The 16,356-nt window shown below is 35.0% G+C and overlaps 3 protein-coding genes across 7 annotated transcripts; 2 read left to right on the top strand and 1 right to left on the bottom strand.

Moving 5' to 3' along the window:
- The first annotated feature begins 3,370 nt into the window (after positions 1 to 3,370).
- On the top strand, positions 3,371 to 13,218 carry LOC135144860 (endoplasmic reticulum metallopeptidase 1-like). 5 transcript variants are annotated; one of them, XM_064076994.1, is made up of 10 exons: positions 3,371 to 3,565; positions 3,915 to 4,137; positions 4,196 to 4,916; positions 4,964 to 5,263; positions 5,316 to 5,533; positions 11,677 to 11,854; positions 11,904 to 12,088; positions 12,139 to 12,291; positions 12,342 to 12,547; positions 12,596 to 13,218. In XM_064076994.1, the coding sequence occupies exons 2-10, from the start codon at positions 3,937 to 3,939 to the stop codon at positions 13,056 to 13,058; spliced, it is 2,625 nt and encodes an 874-aa protein (XP_063933064.1). In that variant the 5' UTR covers positions 3,371 to 3,565; positions 3,915 to 3,936; the 3' UTR covers positions 13,059 to 13,218. The 5 variants fall into 5 exon arrangements, with proteins under 5 accessions (XP_063933064.1, XP_063933067.1, XP_063933066.1 ...); XM_064076997.1 differs by lacking the exon at positions 3,371 to 3,565 and adding an exon at positions 3,597 to 3,833; XM_064076996.1 differs by lacking the exon at positions 3,371 to 3,565 and adding an exon at positions 3,598 to 3,874.
- On the bottom strand, positions 13,075 to 14,620 carry LOC135144861 (ATP synthase subunit gamma, mitochondrial). The gene is made up of 4 exons (XM_064076998.1): positions 14,524 to 14,620; positions 14,010 to 14,319; positions 13,641 to 13,960; positions 13,075 to 13,594 (listed from the first exon to the last, which is right to left on the bottom strand). Exons 2-4 carry the CDS (start codon positions 14,308 to 14,310, stop codon positions 13,331 to 13,333), a joined length of 885 nt encoding a protein of 294 aa, XP_063933068.1. The 5' UTR covers positions 14,311 to 14,319; positions 14,524 to 14,620; the 3' UTR covers positions 13,075 to 13,330.
- Positions 14,621 to 14,668: 48 nt separating this feature from the next.
- LOC135144610 (elongation factor Tu-like) lies at positions 14,669 to 16,302 on the top strand. The gene is made up of 4 exons (XM_064076637.1): positions 14,669 to 15,316; positions 15,367 to 15,741; positions 15,792 to 16,020; positions 16,074 to 16,302. The coding sequence occupies exons 1-4, from the start codon at positions 14,720 to 14,722 to the stop codon at positions 16,271 to 16,273; spliced, it is 1,401 nt and encodes a 466-aa protein (XP_063932707.1). The 5' UTR covers positions 14,669 to 14,719; the 3' UTR covers positions 16,274 to 16,302.
- Positions 16,303 to 16,356: the final 54 nt, after the last annotated feature.

Genomic DNA, 16,356 nt, shown 5'->3' on the forward strand with positions numbered 1-16,356 from the left:
ACGAACTTTGCCCTGCGGAACTAGGCCATTACGGTCGTCCAACCCGCAAGAGATCTAGGCTATGTACAGGAGCCTAGAAATTTACAACATCGGCGGCCGCCCCTGAATCTATCCAAACCTGTGGACTTGTACAGGTGGCGCGATAAATCTCGCCAGCTCGACTAGGAACCAAACCTCGCTTCTGCCACGTTTTCTGTGTCATTTAACCTCAATTCCATTTTAAAACATTCAATCTCTTATAACTCTGATGTTAACAACAACTGAACAAGTGTTAAAGTTTCAAAGAGCAATAAACAACATTTAAATTCGCCATACAATCTTGTGAAATCTTAAACAACAAATAATTCTTATGTGGGATTAAAGTTGGACATCAAATAATTTATATGATAGAAAACATTCATCAACAAAGTATTTACAAAACAAAACTTAGCAAGGATTCATGAGACGAAAGATCTGGTGTGAAATAAACTTGTACAAATAGAAATGTTATGTGAGGTTAGAACTGTAGAACATGAAATTTACGTTCAATTAAATTTATACAACAAATAAAATTACTGAGGTTAAAATTGTGAGATTAAAGAAATATTGTATGATGTGAAAATTTGCAGAGTTAACAAAATTTACATGAGATTAATTTTTGCCACACTTTATCAACGGTTCAAACAAAGAGTTTACATTATGCCAAATTATATCATGATCTAAATGATTGGTTACTTCAAAAATAATTTACTTTGAGAAGTTAAAATACTACGAACTGGTTACCCCAACAAAACACATAATAAACAAACACAAAAATATCCAATCATCGCTCCGAGGGAAAAAGCGTCTCGGTGATGTAAAAATCCAAAATCGTTGCGAGGAAAAAGCGTCTCGGTAACGTGAATTTTCTGTAGCGTTGGGGGCATGCCTTAATTAATTAATCAATCTGGCGTTGCGAAACATGCCCCGATGAATTAATCGTGATAACGATGATAACCACCTAAGGGGAGAAAATATCATAACCCCCCGCCAGTCCGCAGTATAATGAACTTGTTTAACTGCCGTAAATGAACTATTAGCAATCTTGTGTGAAGAATTTAGAAGTGTTATAATGTAACACTTACGTATATGCATCCAGAGACCTATTCGTAATTAAACATAAGGTGTTTTTCCTGACTAAGTGAATTTCATGAAATCTTCTAGCAAATGGTTAATTTAAATAATCCTGATTGTTAAATTGTGTTTGCTCTAGCTGAGTATTAAGAAAAACTAGCTTGATTGGTGAATTTACAAACAAAGAAACAGATTCACAACACGTGTTCGCGTCCGACCGGAAGTCTGCAATTTTCGATTAAAAGGGCGCAAGAATTTACCGCGCGGGTTGGGGACAACTGTATCAGTATGAAAAATACGTTTGATCGTCGTTAAACAAAGGCTTCCTCCCGTTTTATTAACTACCAAACCAACTAATTTAAACCTAGCTCTTACCACGTGGTTACACTTACACGAAACACACCAGAATGACACACTCTACCGCCATGCCGCCTTTCTACCAACCCTCTAACTGAAATTACCCTAGCGCTACGTGCTGCCATCTAACCCAAAGATCATGCAACTAACTCCTAAGCGCTACGTGCATTAGACCATCCATGCATATTTGGTTGCCTATGTTTAAGGAGTTCCTTTTCGTGATTGAACTTTTTTTTTCAAATTCAAATTATTCAAATGCGATTTCGCGCCGCTGTCAATTAATTTCAGCGCGAAAACTTTGATTTAAATTCGGTCACCACAAAGTAAAAACGTATTTTTAATTTATTGTAAAGAAATAAGTATTTTGCAGTTCAGCTCCGTCCCCTTGGTTCACGGCGAATAAAAAAAACATCACAGTTGAGATAGGGCGGGTCGGCGGGCTTACATTTTCCCTTTTTGTTTTAATATGTGTAGACTTCTTGTCACAACATGAAACTTAAAACATGTTTAAAATGGAAAAGGTGTATAAGAAAATATTGCTTTTACAATTAGGCTCCGCCCCATAATTGCAAATCTATATTTCCTTGCAAAAACCATTTTAACCATGTTTTAAGTTTCTTGATATGAAAAGATGGCTATGTATATTAAGAAAAAAAGGCAAAATGTAAGCCCCACCCACCCGTACTATCTCAATTCTGATGATTTTTTTTATTAGTCGTAAGCCGAAGGGAGGAGTTTAATTGTAAAATCCTTATTTTTCTGCGAGACATTACCAGGTGAAATATGTTCTTAAGTAACCATGTTATACAAAGAAAACCAAAACCCCTCAACTGTGATGAATTTTTCATTCGTAATTGCAAAATCGATGTTTCCATATACAAATTTACCATTTTAAACATGTTTTAAGTTTCTAGTTGTGAAAAGATGACTACACATATTAAGAAAAAAAGGCAAAATGTAGCCCCGCCCACCCGCCCTGTTTCAATTGTGATGATTTTTTTATTCGTCGTGAGCCAAGGGGAGGAGCTTAATCGCAAAATCCTTGTTTTTGAGTATCGTGTTGTCAAAGAATACTATGTATATTATTCATTACTCTGTAACGATGGTCTAGTTCTTGGTAAAATCTGTCAAGACATTATTTTTCTTCCCAAGCGTAAGCGACCGACTCTCTACTTTTACATTTTCTCGACCTTTCATGACCCCTAGAGTATGAAGAAATACCTAGGTCTTCCGTTTCCCGTATCTCTAGCAGTGCGCGTGAGTTGTCGTTGTGCTTAGTACTCGAAGCGGATCGCCCTCGCCCCCCCCTCCTCCGCCCCTTTACGCCGCCACTGATTCCGCGCCTTGATTATGAGAATTTGGCTTTGTAATTTCAAATAAGTTTAAATCGTAAAATGTTTTTATACATTTCAGATCTTTTCCCGAAAGCCTTGATGCCTAGGATAAAAACTCAACACGGATTCATAAACCACAAGTGCAGGAATATCTTATTTTATAAAATTTAAATAAGATTAATTTACTGTTGTCATAATGACCGTTTTCAATTTTGGAGATGACGTCATCCCATTGTTGATGGGGATGGTCAGACAAATTTTGATTAGCGTGTTTGGTTACCAACTACATGATATTCTTAACATACATATAAAATTTGACAACAATCGGTCTAGTAGTTTCGGTAATTGACACAGACAGACAGACAGACGGAAACGAGAGACCTAGTTTTTCGTACTCTGGGGGTCATAAATCGTCGAGAAAACATGAGATTAGCCATTCATCAGATGAACGTTATTATATTAGATACAATACATCCTTAGCTTACGCTCGGGAGGTAAAATCAAGTAAACAATTCAAATTTCGCGCCCGTCAAGTAGGACGATCAATTTTCCGAAATCACTCGAGGCCTTGAGCTGAGACTGCCGAGTGATCGAGCATTGATGTCAAATCTACATAACCTAATTTTGTATTTGTTTTGTTTACAAATGTAATTGATGGACTATTTTCGATTTTAACATTTATTGCTCCTTTTAACAGCGATCTTATTGTTTTAACTTTCAATGTCAAAGTCATTATGCTTTTATTTGAAATAAAAGTAATAGAATTCAGATCAACCGGTTAGGTAAGTAGATGAGTTAAACTCCCGCACTAATGTATTTATTAGAACTTTTAATGCAATTTTTGCGTAACTACAATTAATTTAAACACATTGACCTAAAATTCTCATCCTTGTTAAAATTATCGTAATACTTCAGCAAAGTCAGTACACAAACACTTTACCGGTGCGATAACATTTTACAATAAACACGAGTATTCCTACTGAAGCAGATAAGGTTATTTATAGCGAAACAGTACTTTTATAATTCACCAAAAGAAGTTTTACATGTTTTGTAAGCATTGTGTTGTGTGTCTTCAAAAAACTTCATCAAATGTAATTATTAAAACAGATGTCACCCAATTTCTCTGTGTAGTGTCCATTACATAGCTGGAATAATGCGCCGACGAGTCGATTTCGTGATGGACGATGACGATGAAACCGTTGCCTTAAGTGGCACCAAAACAACCACTCGAAAAAGCATCCACAGTGTTCCTGTTCTTGTATCTTTTGGGCTTATTGCAGTATTACTCGGTCTATATGGACTAGTGTACACCATTGATAACAGCCTGCCTAAGCCATTGAAGCTCACGGATGAGGTAAGCAAGCAAATCTCCAACTATATAAATCCCGTTTAATTATGTCAATACCATATAGCAAACCCATCCAGACGCTTTTATTACTGAGAGAGCTCGACATGACTTAAAACTGCTAACTGGAATAGGGCCACGTATAGCTGGTGGTTATCAAAATGAAGTCCTCACTGTAGACTTCTTAAAACGTGAAATAAATTTCATAATGCAACGTGCTAATAAAAAGCAAAAAATTGAGCTTGACTTTCAAGTTGCAACAGGATCACATTACATACGTTACTCCCCACATGGAAAGATTGTATCTTATTCAAATTTACAAAATGTTGTAGTGAAACTGCATGGAGCAAACAATGCTTCACAAAGTGTGCTAATTAATTCTCACTTTGATTCAGTACCAACTAGTCCTGGGGGTAGCGATGATGGCATTAACGTCGTGGTGATGTTGGAAATTTTAAGAAAAATATCACGGGAACCTCAGAGACCTTTAAATAATTTGGTGTTTTTGTTTAATGGAGCAGAAGAAACCGGGTTACAGGCTGCACACGGGTTTATTACTCAACATAAATGGGCTAGGGAATGTAAAGTTGTACTGAATTTGGAAGCTGCGGGGGTTGGGGGAAAAATTATTTTATTTCAATCAGGGCCTTCAGCTCCCTGGTTAATGAAATATTATGCTGAAGTGCCACACCCATATGGACAGGCTGCTGGAGAAGAGATTTTTCAGAGCAATCTTATACCATCTGATACTGATTTTAGAATATTTAGAGATTATGGAGGTTTAGTTGGTATGTGTAACAACACGTTGTAATGGCTTTTTGATATAAAATTGCAGGTCTTGATATGGCGTTTTTCAAAAATGGATATCGTTATCATACAAAATATGATGACTTTGAGCATATTCCACTTGGATCTTTCCAACACGTTGGTGATAATACGTTGTCGTTGGTAAGAAGTTTGGGAAATGCACCTGAAGTCGCTAAACCTAAAGCGAATCCTGGAAAAGTTGTTTATTTTGACTGTTTAGGGTTTTTTATGGTATCCTATTCAGAAACAGTGGCTTATCTTATTAATCTGACTGTTGTTCTTTTCTCATTTGTGATTTTTGCATTGAATATTCATAGTTTTAAGCTAGGTAATGTGTCTGTTTCATTATAATTACTTTGAAATGTAATCGTACGTTTCAGGTTATACGAAGCAAACTCTGAAGTATTTGACATTTACTTTTGCGGCTTTAATTGGTGGATGGATCGCAGCTGCAATTTTTGTTGTGATAACGGCAGTTATAATTGATAAAATTGGTTATTCTATGAGTTGGTATGCAAATCCTGGTCTTATATTTGGACTGTACGTGGCTCCGACGATTGGATTTTCTTCCATTGTGTTGCTTTATATAAAACATCCGGTAAGGTGATTTACTTGGTAGAGTTGAAATGCTATGAGAGGAATGTATCCATAAAACGACGCATTAAACGTAACGATTGACAGCGACTTTCGTCTTTTCGTGGTTTATGAGTGTTTTTGGTACTTTATTCAAATTATGAAAATATAATTTTTATAGTACCCCATTTCAAAACACAAATGATACGCCACCGCTCAATGCTAAAGTGACAGATTGTGGTGACTCAACATGTTCTTCTCATAGTATTTCCACTGTACAACCTGCAACCATATGAGTTTGATGGCGAGCATGACATATTTCATATTTCTTGAGACTGCCATTGGCCGATTTTAATATAAATGTCGGTAATTAAAACCCAACTTGAAATTTATAACTTACAGTAAGCAATATGCAGTCCATATTTGTGCATGTACTTAGTGTTGGGGAACGTGTTTTTAAGAATGGCCACATGAACGTTTTTTTTTTTAATTTCGGTAAGAACATAACATTAATTCAGTGAGTGTTTTACCCTTACACGTTGAAATTTATTTACTTATCTCAAAAAAATTGTTAAATGTGCATTAAAAATACGAAACAATAATTTATTCTATTAATTAAATCAAAAACATCTAAATTTTAAAAGTTTTAGGAACACAGTATTTTTATTAATGTTTCAAAGTTAATGCATTTAGCCCAATTTTTGTTTTAACATACGAGTTATTTTAACAGAAATATAGTTTGGAGGGTCATATTTTATTATTTATCCAAGAAATTACATAATGAATTTTATACTATTTTTTTTTTTTGTATTTCGGGACTCGTGGACATAACAATTAAGAAGAAGAGATGTCTTCTACGTCGACAGTTTCGCAGTTTATTTTACCGCTTTTTCAAGACGTCTACAAGTTGTGAGATTACATTAAATTATATTTAAATTATATTATATGACTTACTCAATTATAACTACCATTTGCGTCTTAACTTAAAAAACGATGACATGTGAGAAATGATACCAACCTAATTAAACCTAACAATATTTTTTTACACTAAACTTAGTAAAGTCAAAAGTCCCGAAATACAAAAAAATAGTATAAAGTAAAAATGGACGAGAATAAAATTATGAATAATGAATTTTAATTTGAACAATGATATGTTGACTACAGAACATTAACAAAACTTTATTTATTCAACCCTTCCAGGAAACCAATGATGTCATGTCAAAAAATTATTAAAAAATATATTTTCAAATGTGGTTTTGATCAAACTTGTATTTTAATTTTCTTGAAACAATTTCTACGAAATTTTTAGAACACACTGATGTTATAATAGGGCTGTTACAGTTAATATTTATATCAAAGGACTGTCATGAAATATATCGGTTAAGTGTGCCTTCTATGTCCGTTTTCTGATCCATAAATAATAATTAATCTCAAGTTACGTAGCACATAAAGATTTGTCTGATCATTCCCACAAGATATTTGATGACATCAGCACAAAATTTTGCTAAGCAGATCCTACATAAAATTTTGCAAAATAATATGCTCCTGTACCTGTTTTATCCGTTTCAGTTTAAACGTATGAATGTAAGTTTTTGTCAGAAATTTCACAACGTAACTTACGAACTGCGAAATCGATTGCTCTGACATTTTACACTCGCTTTAAGGGTATCAGGAATGTGATTTCCAAATTTTATTAAATAAATCTCGCATGAAATTTATAATGTGAGATAATTCTTTATTTGTGGTTTGATAATGTGTATTTCTATCTTTTTAGAACCGTTTGTACAGGAGGATGCCCTAAAAGAATGAGTGAATGAAGTAATTTATTTTGATTAAAGCAAAAACGGTTTATTTTTTTTTTTCGAAATTCTGGATATACAATACTGTAATCAGTGCTACAGCGTTGCTAGCACGGATTATATTTCAATCAGGAACGAGGGAACTTTATAGTCTAAATAACTTTCAACAATCATCTTTACGTATAAAGCGCAAAAATTTTCAATAAGCTTCAGAAAAACATGTCAAATGACTCCAAAAAATAAATACATAAAAAATAATTTTGAACGTAATTTTCTGTAGTTTTTTACCTTCAAAAAACTATGTAAATTTTCTTGTGAACCATAAATGAGTCACTTGTTTGCAATTGTGTTCATTATTAGCCTTGAACATTATAAGTACATAGTAGAATAAAAAAAAATAGTCGAAGTTTATTTCGACAGAACTTCCCTCGCTCCTGAAGTACAAGTCCAGCAAATATCGCTTCTTTGAAAAATTATAAAATTAGATTTTGCGATGTTTGTTTTGTGATAAGCTGTATAAAGTAAAAACCAGCGGCATAAATTACCCCTGCGCCGTGGGAGGAGGAGCAAATTGCACGGGATTGTGTAAATTGCACAAGTACCGAGGAGGGTGGAATAAGAACGGAGGGAGCATGTCCTATGCTTTCAATGGTACGGTTTTGGCCCAAAATCATCTACCGCCAACACCGTTTACGATCGGTCTGTCGACTGTGCGCATGTGCGAGCTTGCTACAAACCTCGAGAAAAGCCCATCGTACTCCATGGGCGTACATCTCAGTTATTTTGTACCATCACGTGCTGTATATCTTTATACTTTAAGCCGTTTTGTTTTTAATAAATTCAACATGGTGAACTGCAAACTTTGTAAGTCGTGGAATGGAAGTAAACAATCTGTGAAAGACAGACTTAGTTTCCATAAGTAAGTAATAAATGTATAACTTGAGTAACTTTGCCCGCCACTGTTTAGCGATTCTCTCGAAACTGGGGGCGTGGTTTAGTCGAGCGCGTATTCCAAACACCGTCATAAACGGTGTCTAGATTTCGGACGATCGGTGCCACATTTTTCGACCGTACTATCCCTCCGTTCTTATTCTACCCTCCTCGACAAGTACGGACAATATAAAATACACTGCTAGACAAAGAAACCCGGACACTTAAATTTTTTGTGATTACCTGCGACTAGTCGAGCTTTTGTAAAAAATATTCCAAAAAGCGAAGCATTAATGTATTCATTAACAAAAAACACAACTTTGTTGTAAAACATGTGGAAACAGAAAAAAAATGTTATTAGAAGTTGTAAAAACTTTGTTGAACACACAACATTTTTAATTAGAATATGGCTCCGTTGTGTGGTCTCCTGGTTACAACAATCACTGTGTGCAACTAGAGAAAGTTCAGAGAAGATTTTTGAACTTTTTGTATTTGCTGTTATCCAGGAAGAGATTTTCCCCAAAATGATCTTTTGAAAATCTTCTCCATACAAAACCTAGAATCTCGAAGGCTAAACATTTCATTATGTTTTCTTCATAAGCTTGTCAACGGTGTAATCGATACAATATTTTACTGGAAAATTGTATTATCTGGTACCTCGATTTGGATCGCGTAACCCTCGAAGTTTTTATGTTGGAAGTATCGCGAACTAATGTACACATGTCCCCGCCAATAATAACTATGTAAACTGTAAAACTGAATAATTCTAAATCGAAAAAGTTAAAAATCTAAGTAACTATAAAATAGAAAAATTTAAATATAAAAATTGAAAAATCCAAAAAATGTAAAATCGTCAAAATTTCAGTTTTAGTATATTTGTTCTTTTTGAATTAAATTAAAAATTGGAATCTGGGTAAATGAAACATTAAAAAACCAGAACTTGAAAAATTTAAAAGCCAAATTAAAAATTGAAATCTCGATTAATTGAAATAAAGAAAAATTAAAATATATATATGTCTACAAATTGAAAAAGTGAGGAAGTGCAAAATTGAAATATCTTTACTATTTTGTAGAGAAATATGGATTTTGGAGTTGAGCTCCGCCCCTCAATCTGACGACAATAATGAAAAATTCATCAGAATTGAGATAGGGTGGGTGGGTGGGCTTAATCATTGACATTGTTTTCTTAATGTATATAGTTGTTTTTTTTTTTCAAAAACACGATATTTAAAACTTAATTCTAATCTCAAATTCACTCTTTGATGTTTTAAGTATTTTACTGTTGAAAGAAGACCAATATATTACGAACAACAAATCAAAGGATATGCCCCACCCACCCGCCTCATCTCAATTGTGATTAATTTTCTTATTCGTTGTAAGACGGAGGGCGGAGCTTAAATGCAGAGTTCATATTTTTTTACAAGAAATTACCATATGAAATATGTTTAAAAAAAAAGAGGAAGCGCAAAATTGAAATGTCTTTATGTAGAGAAATATGGATTGTGCAGTTAAGCTCTGCCCCTCAATCTGACATCAAATAAAAATTCCTCAGAATTGAGATAGGGTGGGTGGGTGGGGCTTAATCATTGACATGTTTTTCTTAATATATTTAGTTTTTTTTTAAACACTATACTTAAAACATAATTCTAATCTCAAATTGACTCTTTAATATTTTAAGTATTTTACTGTTGAAAGAAGACCAGTATATTACGAACAACAAATCAAAGGATATGCCCCACCCACCCACCCCATCTCATTTGTGATTTTTTTTTTATTCGTTGTGAGAAGGAGGGCGGAGCTTAAATGCAGTGTTCATATTTTTCTACAAGAAATTAGCATACGTTTAAAAAAATTAGGAAGTGCAAAATTGAAATATCTTTATTATTATGCAGAGAAATATGGATTTTGCAGTTAAGCTCCGCCCTTCAATCTGACAACAAATGAAAAATTCATCAGAATTGAGATAGGATGGGTGGGTGGGGCTTAATCATTGACATGTTTTCCTTAATGTATTTAGTTTTTTTTTAACACGATACTTAAAATATAATTCTAATCTCAAATTCACTCTTTGCTATTTTAAGTATTTTACTGTTGAAAGAAGACTAGTATATTACGAAAAACAAATCAAAGGATAAGCCCCACCCACCCGCCCCATCTCAATTGTGATTAATTTTTTTATTCGTTGTGAGACGGAGGGCGGAGCTTAAATATGCAGTGTTCATATTTTTCTGCAAGAAATTATGTTAAAAAAAATGAGGACGTGCAAAATTGAAATATCTTTATTATTATGCAGAGAAATATGGATTTTGCAGTTAAGCTCCGCCCCTCAATCTGACAACAAATGAAAAATTCATCAGAATTCAGAGAGGGTGGGTGGGTGGGGCTTAATCATTGACATGTTTTTCTTAATGTATTTAGTTGTTTTTTTTTTTAACACGATACTTAAAATATAATTCTAATCTCAAATTGGCTCTTTGATGTTTTAAGTATTTTACTGTTGAAAGAAGACTAGTATAGGTATTACGAAAAAAAAACCAAAGGATACAATTTGCACAAAGATCAGTTCGACCTTTTCAATTCCACTCTTAGACAAATAAAAAACTTGCGTTTTTAAATTTTAAATTTCGTAGCACCCTGATAATTGGTTTCACTGCGGGGATGGTTAGCAACAATAATAATAATTAGTGTAAAGTTACAAATATTCAAGTGTCCGGTTTTTTTTGTCTGGCAGTGTATATTTAAAGCAGACATCCAACGGAAAAATGGCCTCTCAGCAATAATAACAAGCTTTAACTTCAAGTATTTGTTTATACATCGGAAGAATGTCACGTAGAAATGTTTGATTGATTGATTTGAGTTTGTCACCTCAAAAAGAGGACTACTATTATTAAGCCACAGTTGAACAGAATGTTCTGAATATTATTTTTTTCTTTTCGAGAAAATGGGCTGATTCATTTTTAATTTGATGAATACAAAATTTGCTATGACATCATAAACATAGATAATACACAGCGCGAGAGAAACAGAGAAAAAATACACGTTCAAGTTTGACACCGAACGTGCGACCGCCGGGCCGCATCCTGACTGACGTCTTAACCGCATGGCCACGGTCGGTCATCTCCCGAGTTCGTGGTAAAATGTCATTATAGTCTTTGCAATGACGTCATCAAATTGTTAGTGGGGATAATTAACCAAATTTTGGTTAGGGTTTAAATTTGACAACAATCGGTTCAGTAGTTTCGCAGATTACATGCCTAATAAAAATCGACACAGACGCCAGACAATCGAAAACGGGACACATTTTTTCTTACTCTTGGGGTATGAAACGTCGAGAAAACATAAAAGTGGCCATTCGTCCGAAAAAAATTAGCTTACGCTTAGGAAGTAAAGAATACAAAAAACATTTGAAAAGCTGTAATTAAAATGTTAACTTTTTTAGAATTTAAGCCACAACGTGAAAGCGCAAATCCAAGCGCACTCTGTCAGAATCATTTGGACTGTGATACTTCTATTTGGGACCACTTCAGGCATCAGAGCTATGTATGCCTTACTCATCCCAGTGCTGTTCAACACATTGGGCTTCGCGTTCATTTACATATTTAAATTACAACACACAGGTAATAAATCTAACTAAAAGGAAAAATGTAAACAATCAAGGCCTTCCAGTTCGAAAGTGGCAAGTTGTCTATGTGGTCAGTTTAGTAGTTCCAACAATATTTTTAATGTACACTACCCTGACAACGTTGTCTTTGTTCATTCCCATCACTGGAAGAATAGGACCAGATAAAAATGCTGATCTCATAATAGGAGCCATGAGTTTATTATTCACAATTATAATTACGTCACCATTTGTGAGTATTTTTTTGGAAATAGGACACAATATACTATGGTTTTTTAATAGGTAGCTCTGGCAACTCTAGTTAGACATGTGAAACATCTCTTATCGTTTTTGGTAGTCGTATTTACTCTCAGTTTTATCCTCATTTTTACTCCTTTAGGTTTCCCTTATACGGGTAACCCCGAGTCTCCTGCTCCTGAAAGACACTGGATTTTGGTAAGTAAAAAAAATATATAAATACGTGTAATTCTATGGTCATTTCATAGCATACTCGACGAGTAGTCCACGACGAACAAGGCGTCGAAACGAAGCGAGATTCTGGCTATTTTTTACTCAATATGGACCGTAATTCACCCCATAAAGTCAAGAATATCGTCAAAGATTTTTCCAAAGCTCGATACCTTGGCGACGACTGTGGCAAATATTTACTGTGTGGTTTACCACTAGTACACTCAAAAATGATACAAATTATGTAAGTTGTGACGGATTCAAGAAACTTCATATTTGTGGTCGTTTTTAGCGAATTTAGCACTTGGATTCCTGCAGGACAGCCACTCCTTCCTGAACCAACGAAACTAGAGGTGTTATCAAAAGCACAAATTGGACCCAACATTCTACGCTATACTATCTCGATAACTGGTCCAGATCGTATGGGGTTGTATTTTTCTCCAAAGTTTGGAGTAAAAGTGTTGAATATAAGTCTGCTTGAGAAGATGCCAGAGGAATCGGCAGTATGGAATAACCGTGATTTATATTTTATCATAAACATATGGGGCAAAGAGGCTGCTCCTCTCAAATTTAGTTTCGATGTTCAAGTGCCAAAGAATGTAAGTGGAGTGACAACTGAAATCGCAGTTTCAGGGATTTTTCCGCATGAAGATAAGAATCGCAAAATGCCTCATTATGTGCAATTTTTGAACGAATTTCCTGATTGGGCTGACCTCACTGCTTGGCTGGGTAGCTATGAATCATGGTGGATATAATGTGCTTCAAAGAAAATTATTTTTGGGTCTTTACAAATTTTATTAGATGTTGCTGTAACCTCATTTATAAGACAATAAAATTATTGGATCTTTATTTTTGTAACAATTATAGTATGTAAAAGCAAAACTGAAATTAAATGGGATTGATGTTATCCAGTGACTTTGGGCTTACATTTTCTTTCTGTTTAACCCTCACATACAGCGCTATTACTATTAAGTTAAAAGATCCCACTTACTTACCTAAACCTAAAGGATCTGGTATTACAAGGATCTTAAAGGGCTGAAGCACCAGAAATAATTTCAATCAATTCTCTGGTGATTACAGCTTGTCTGGTACGATTGAATGTTAGAGTGAGTTTATCAATCATCTCTCCGGCATTCTTGCTGGCGTTGTCCATAGCAGTCATACGAGATGACTGTTCACTGCAAGCTCCTTCTTTCATTGCATAGAAAAGTAAAGACGCCAACGAAAATTCCAAATACGATTGAATCACTTCATCATCTAAAGAATCATAAACGGGCAGTTTTGCAGCAGTCTGAAACAAACCGAAAGGAATAAGAAACAAAGCACAATTTAATTACCTTGACAGCAGCCAAACTAAATACTGGCAGAGTTGAGGTAGAATAAGACACCACAGACTTGAAACGGTTGTACACAATCTCTCCAGAACCAAAATCATACTCAGATTTCAAAATAGCATCGGCCAATCTCGAAGCATCATTAAAAGTAGGCGGCAGACGCCCGATTTCGTTGCAGGCCATAATGATACTTTTACCATACAGACGTTGTAAAATCATCCTTGATTTATCTCCAACGCAGACTACTTTCAAATTTTGTTGGTCATTGTTGAGTTCATTGCGGATCAAACGGGCCACACTAGTATGTACAGCCCCACACAAACCTATAATTGCCACCGTAATAAAAATAATTCCACAAATTAATTTTATTACCTCTGTCTGAAGTAATGGCAATGAGCAGTTTCGCGGGAAGTTCTGCAGGGGCAGCAATTTCAGCTTTTTCATAGAATTGACTGGCACCACTTCCGATTGGTCTGGCTTGTTTGAGTTCACGTTCAGCTCTTGAGTATTTCGCAGCTGACACCATCTTCATTGATTGGGTGATTTTCTGGATGTTTTTGACCGATTTGAGACGAATCGAAATGGACTTTAGGGTGGCCATGCCCCTCTGTTGCTGTTGGATTTGAACATTCTGGGCCACCACAGGTACCAGACTCCCGAAACGACCCAGCATGATTGCAATCTGAAAAAAGAATGCATTTGACCCATGGATTATGTAAGCAATGTCGTGTAACCGGGGTGTGAAAAAATACGCCAAATTTGCTGCGTTCACCCAAAATTCAATCAGAGTCAAAAGTATAATGTTGGAAACGCCAGAAAACTTGTTGGAGTCATAAAATTTCACATATTTTTACTAAAAATTAGATTTTCTTTTCACACTACTAACCTTGTCTGAGCAGCTGGTGCCGACAGAGCAATAAGTGGCCAAAACGTGAACTAATTTCGAGATTTACGATTTTAGTTCTTATGACGTTTGATATAAAGACTTGTTGTAATTGACATGACGGAAATAAAACGTGACAGGTAGAGTGCGCCATAATCACTTCCTGGGATCTGTCAATGAAAATAATTAAAAAAAAATAATGTCGAGATTAAAAATACTGGAAACTCTCCAGTTGTTTTCCAGACACAGATTCCCTCTAAAAATTGTAAATAGTGAACTGTTGTCAAAGGGATCAATTTTTCAATGTGGGTTATGTGATAGAGTTAAACCTAACCTCAAATTGTCACTCTCGGCGCTAAATTCAAGGAATTTTTCAACTGAGAATTCAGAAAAAACTCATATAAATGTAGGTACTATAGGGCATGTAGACCACGGAAAAACGACACTAACAGCTGCTATTACCAAAGTCCTGCAAAAAGATGGTCTTGCAAAGTTTGTATCATATGATGAAATTGATAAAGCTCCGGAAGAGAAAGCTCGTGGAATTACCATCAATGCTGCTCATGTTGGTTATACAACCAAAAAGAGGCACTATGCACATACAGACTGTCCTGGCCATGCCGATTTCATTAAAAATATGATCTCAGGGGCTTCCCAGATGGATGGTGCAATATTAGTGGTAGCAGCCACTGATGGCCAAATGCCTCAAACTAGAGAACATCTTTTGTTAGCTAAGCAAGTGGGGGTGCAAAAAATTGTTGTTTATGTAAACAAGGCAGACTTAGTGGACAAGGAGGCAAGTGTGCTGGTGTGATTATTTACCAGAACTCGTACCAATTGTTGTAGGTATTAGAATTGGTGGAAATTGAAGTAAGAGAATTGTTGGATGAATTTGGATTTGACAGTGAAAAATCACCGTTTGTTTGTGGGTCTGCTTTGAAAGCTTTAAATGGTGAAGACACAGAAATTGGGGAAAAATCTATCAGGAAACTTTTAGATGTGCTTGATGAATATATTCCAGTTCCTGAGAGAGACTTTATGTCACCATTTATGGTACCTATTGATAACATGTTTTTGGTACCTGGTAGAGGTACTGTCGTTGTTGGAACCATTTTCAGAGGTATTGTTAAGAAAAACGCAGTCTCTGAGTTGGTAGGTTTTGATACAAAAATTAAAACTTCCATTGGAGATTTACAAGTGTTCAAAAAAAGTGTGCCAGAGGTAAGGGTTACAACATAGATTTTGATTTTAATTTATTTAAAAAATTGCAGGCTAAAGCAGGGGAAAATGTTGGTATATTACTCAGAAATATTAAAGTCAAGGACATTGAAAGGGGGATGCTTTTGTGTGAAATGAATAGTGTAAAGTTATCAAATAGATTCACAGCAAGTGTGTACTTTTTATCAAAAAGTGAAGGGGGCAGATCAAAGCCCATTACAGGAAAATACATCCAACAGTTATTCAGTAAAACGTGGAGTATAGCGTGTCGCGTTGATTTAGGTGTGATGATTTGTGTATTATTTATGAAAATAATTTAAACTTTAATGTTCCAGATGCTGGTGTGGAATTGATAATGCCTGGAGAACATGGAAAAGTTTATTTAACTCTTCTGTGTAAAATGGTTATGACACCTGGTCAGTGTTTTACTATTAGGGAAAATAAAATTACAGTTGCAACAGGAATTATCACAGAAACTTTGCCTGAAGTTGTTATTACTAAGAATTTAGGAAAATTAGAGTTGAGCAATGCTTAATAAGTTTTAATAAAGAATTTGTAACATTGTTTTTATTAATTAATTATACCGTAATTTAATTAACAATAATAGGAAATTAATTT

Source organism: Zophobas morio, unplaced genomic scaffold, assembly GCF_036711695.1.
Source record: "Zophobas morio isolate AGI-343-1 ecotype UQ-CSIRO unplaced genomic scaffold, CSIRO_AGI_Zmor_V1 ptg000108l, whole genome shotgun sequence".
Taxonomy (NCBI): domain Eukaryota; kingdom Metazoa; phylum Arthropoda; class Insecta; order Coleoptera; family Tenebrionidae; genus Zophobas; species Zophobas morio.

Bases quoted from the DNA above. Each gene is read 5' to 3' on its own strand.
- LOC135144610 (XM_064076637.1), top strand. From the start codon at position 14,720: ATGTCGAGATTAAAAATACTGGAAACTCTCCAGTTGTTTTCCAGACAC. The intron at 15,317-15,366 runs GCAAGTGTGCTG...CAATTGTTGTAG, and splicing joins CAGACTTAGTGGACAAGGAG to GTATTAGAATTGGTGGAAAT. The intron at 15,742-15,791 runs GTAAGGGTTACA...AAAAAATTGCAG, and splicing joins TCAAAAAAAGTGTGCCAGAG to GCTAAAGCAGGGGAAAATGT.
- LOC135144861 (XM_064076998.1), bottom strand. From the start codon at position 14,310: ATGCTGGGTCGTTTCGGGAGTCTGGTACCTGTGGTGGCCCAGAATGTT. The intron at 13,961-14,009 runs GTAATAAAATTA...TGGCAATTATAG, and splicing joins TGCCATTACTTCAGACAGAG to GTTTGTGTGGGGCTGTACAT. The intron at 13,595-13,640 runs GTAATTAAATTG...GGTTTGTTTCAG, and splicing joins TTAGTTTGGCTGCTGTCAAG to ACTGCTGCAAAACTGCCCGT.
- LOC135144860 (XM_064076994.1), top strand. From the start codon at position 3,937: ATGCGCCGACGAGTCGATTTCGTGATGGACGATGACGATGAAACCGTT. The intron at 4,138-4,195 runs GTAAGCAAGCAA...AATACCATATAG, and splicing joins CATTGAAGCTCACGGATGAG to CAAACCCATCCAGACGCTTT. The intron at 12,548-12,595 runs GTAAGTTGTGAC...GGTCGTTTTTAG, and splicing joins TCAAAAATGATACAAATTAT to CGAATTTAGCACTTGGATTC.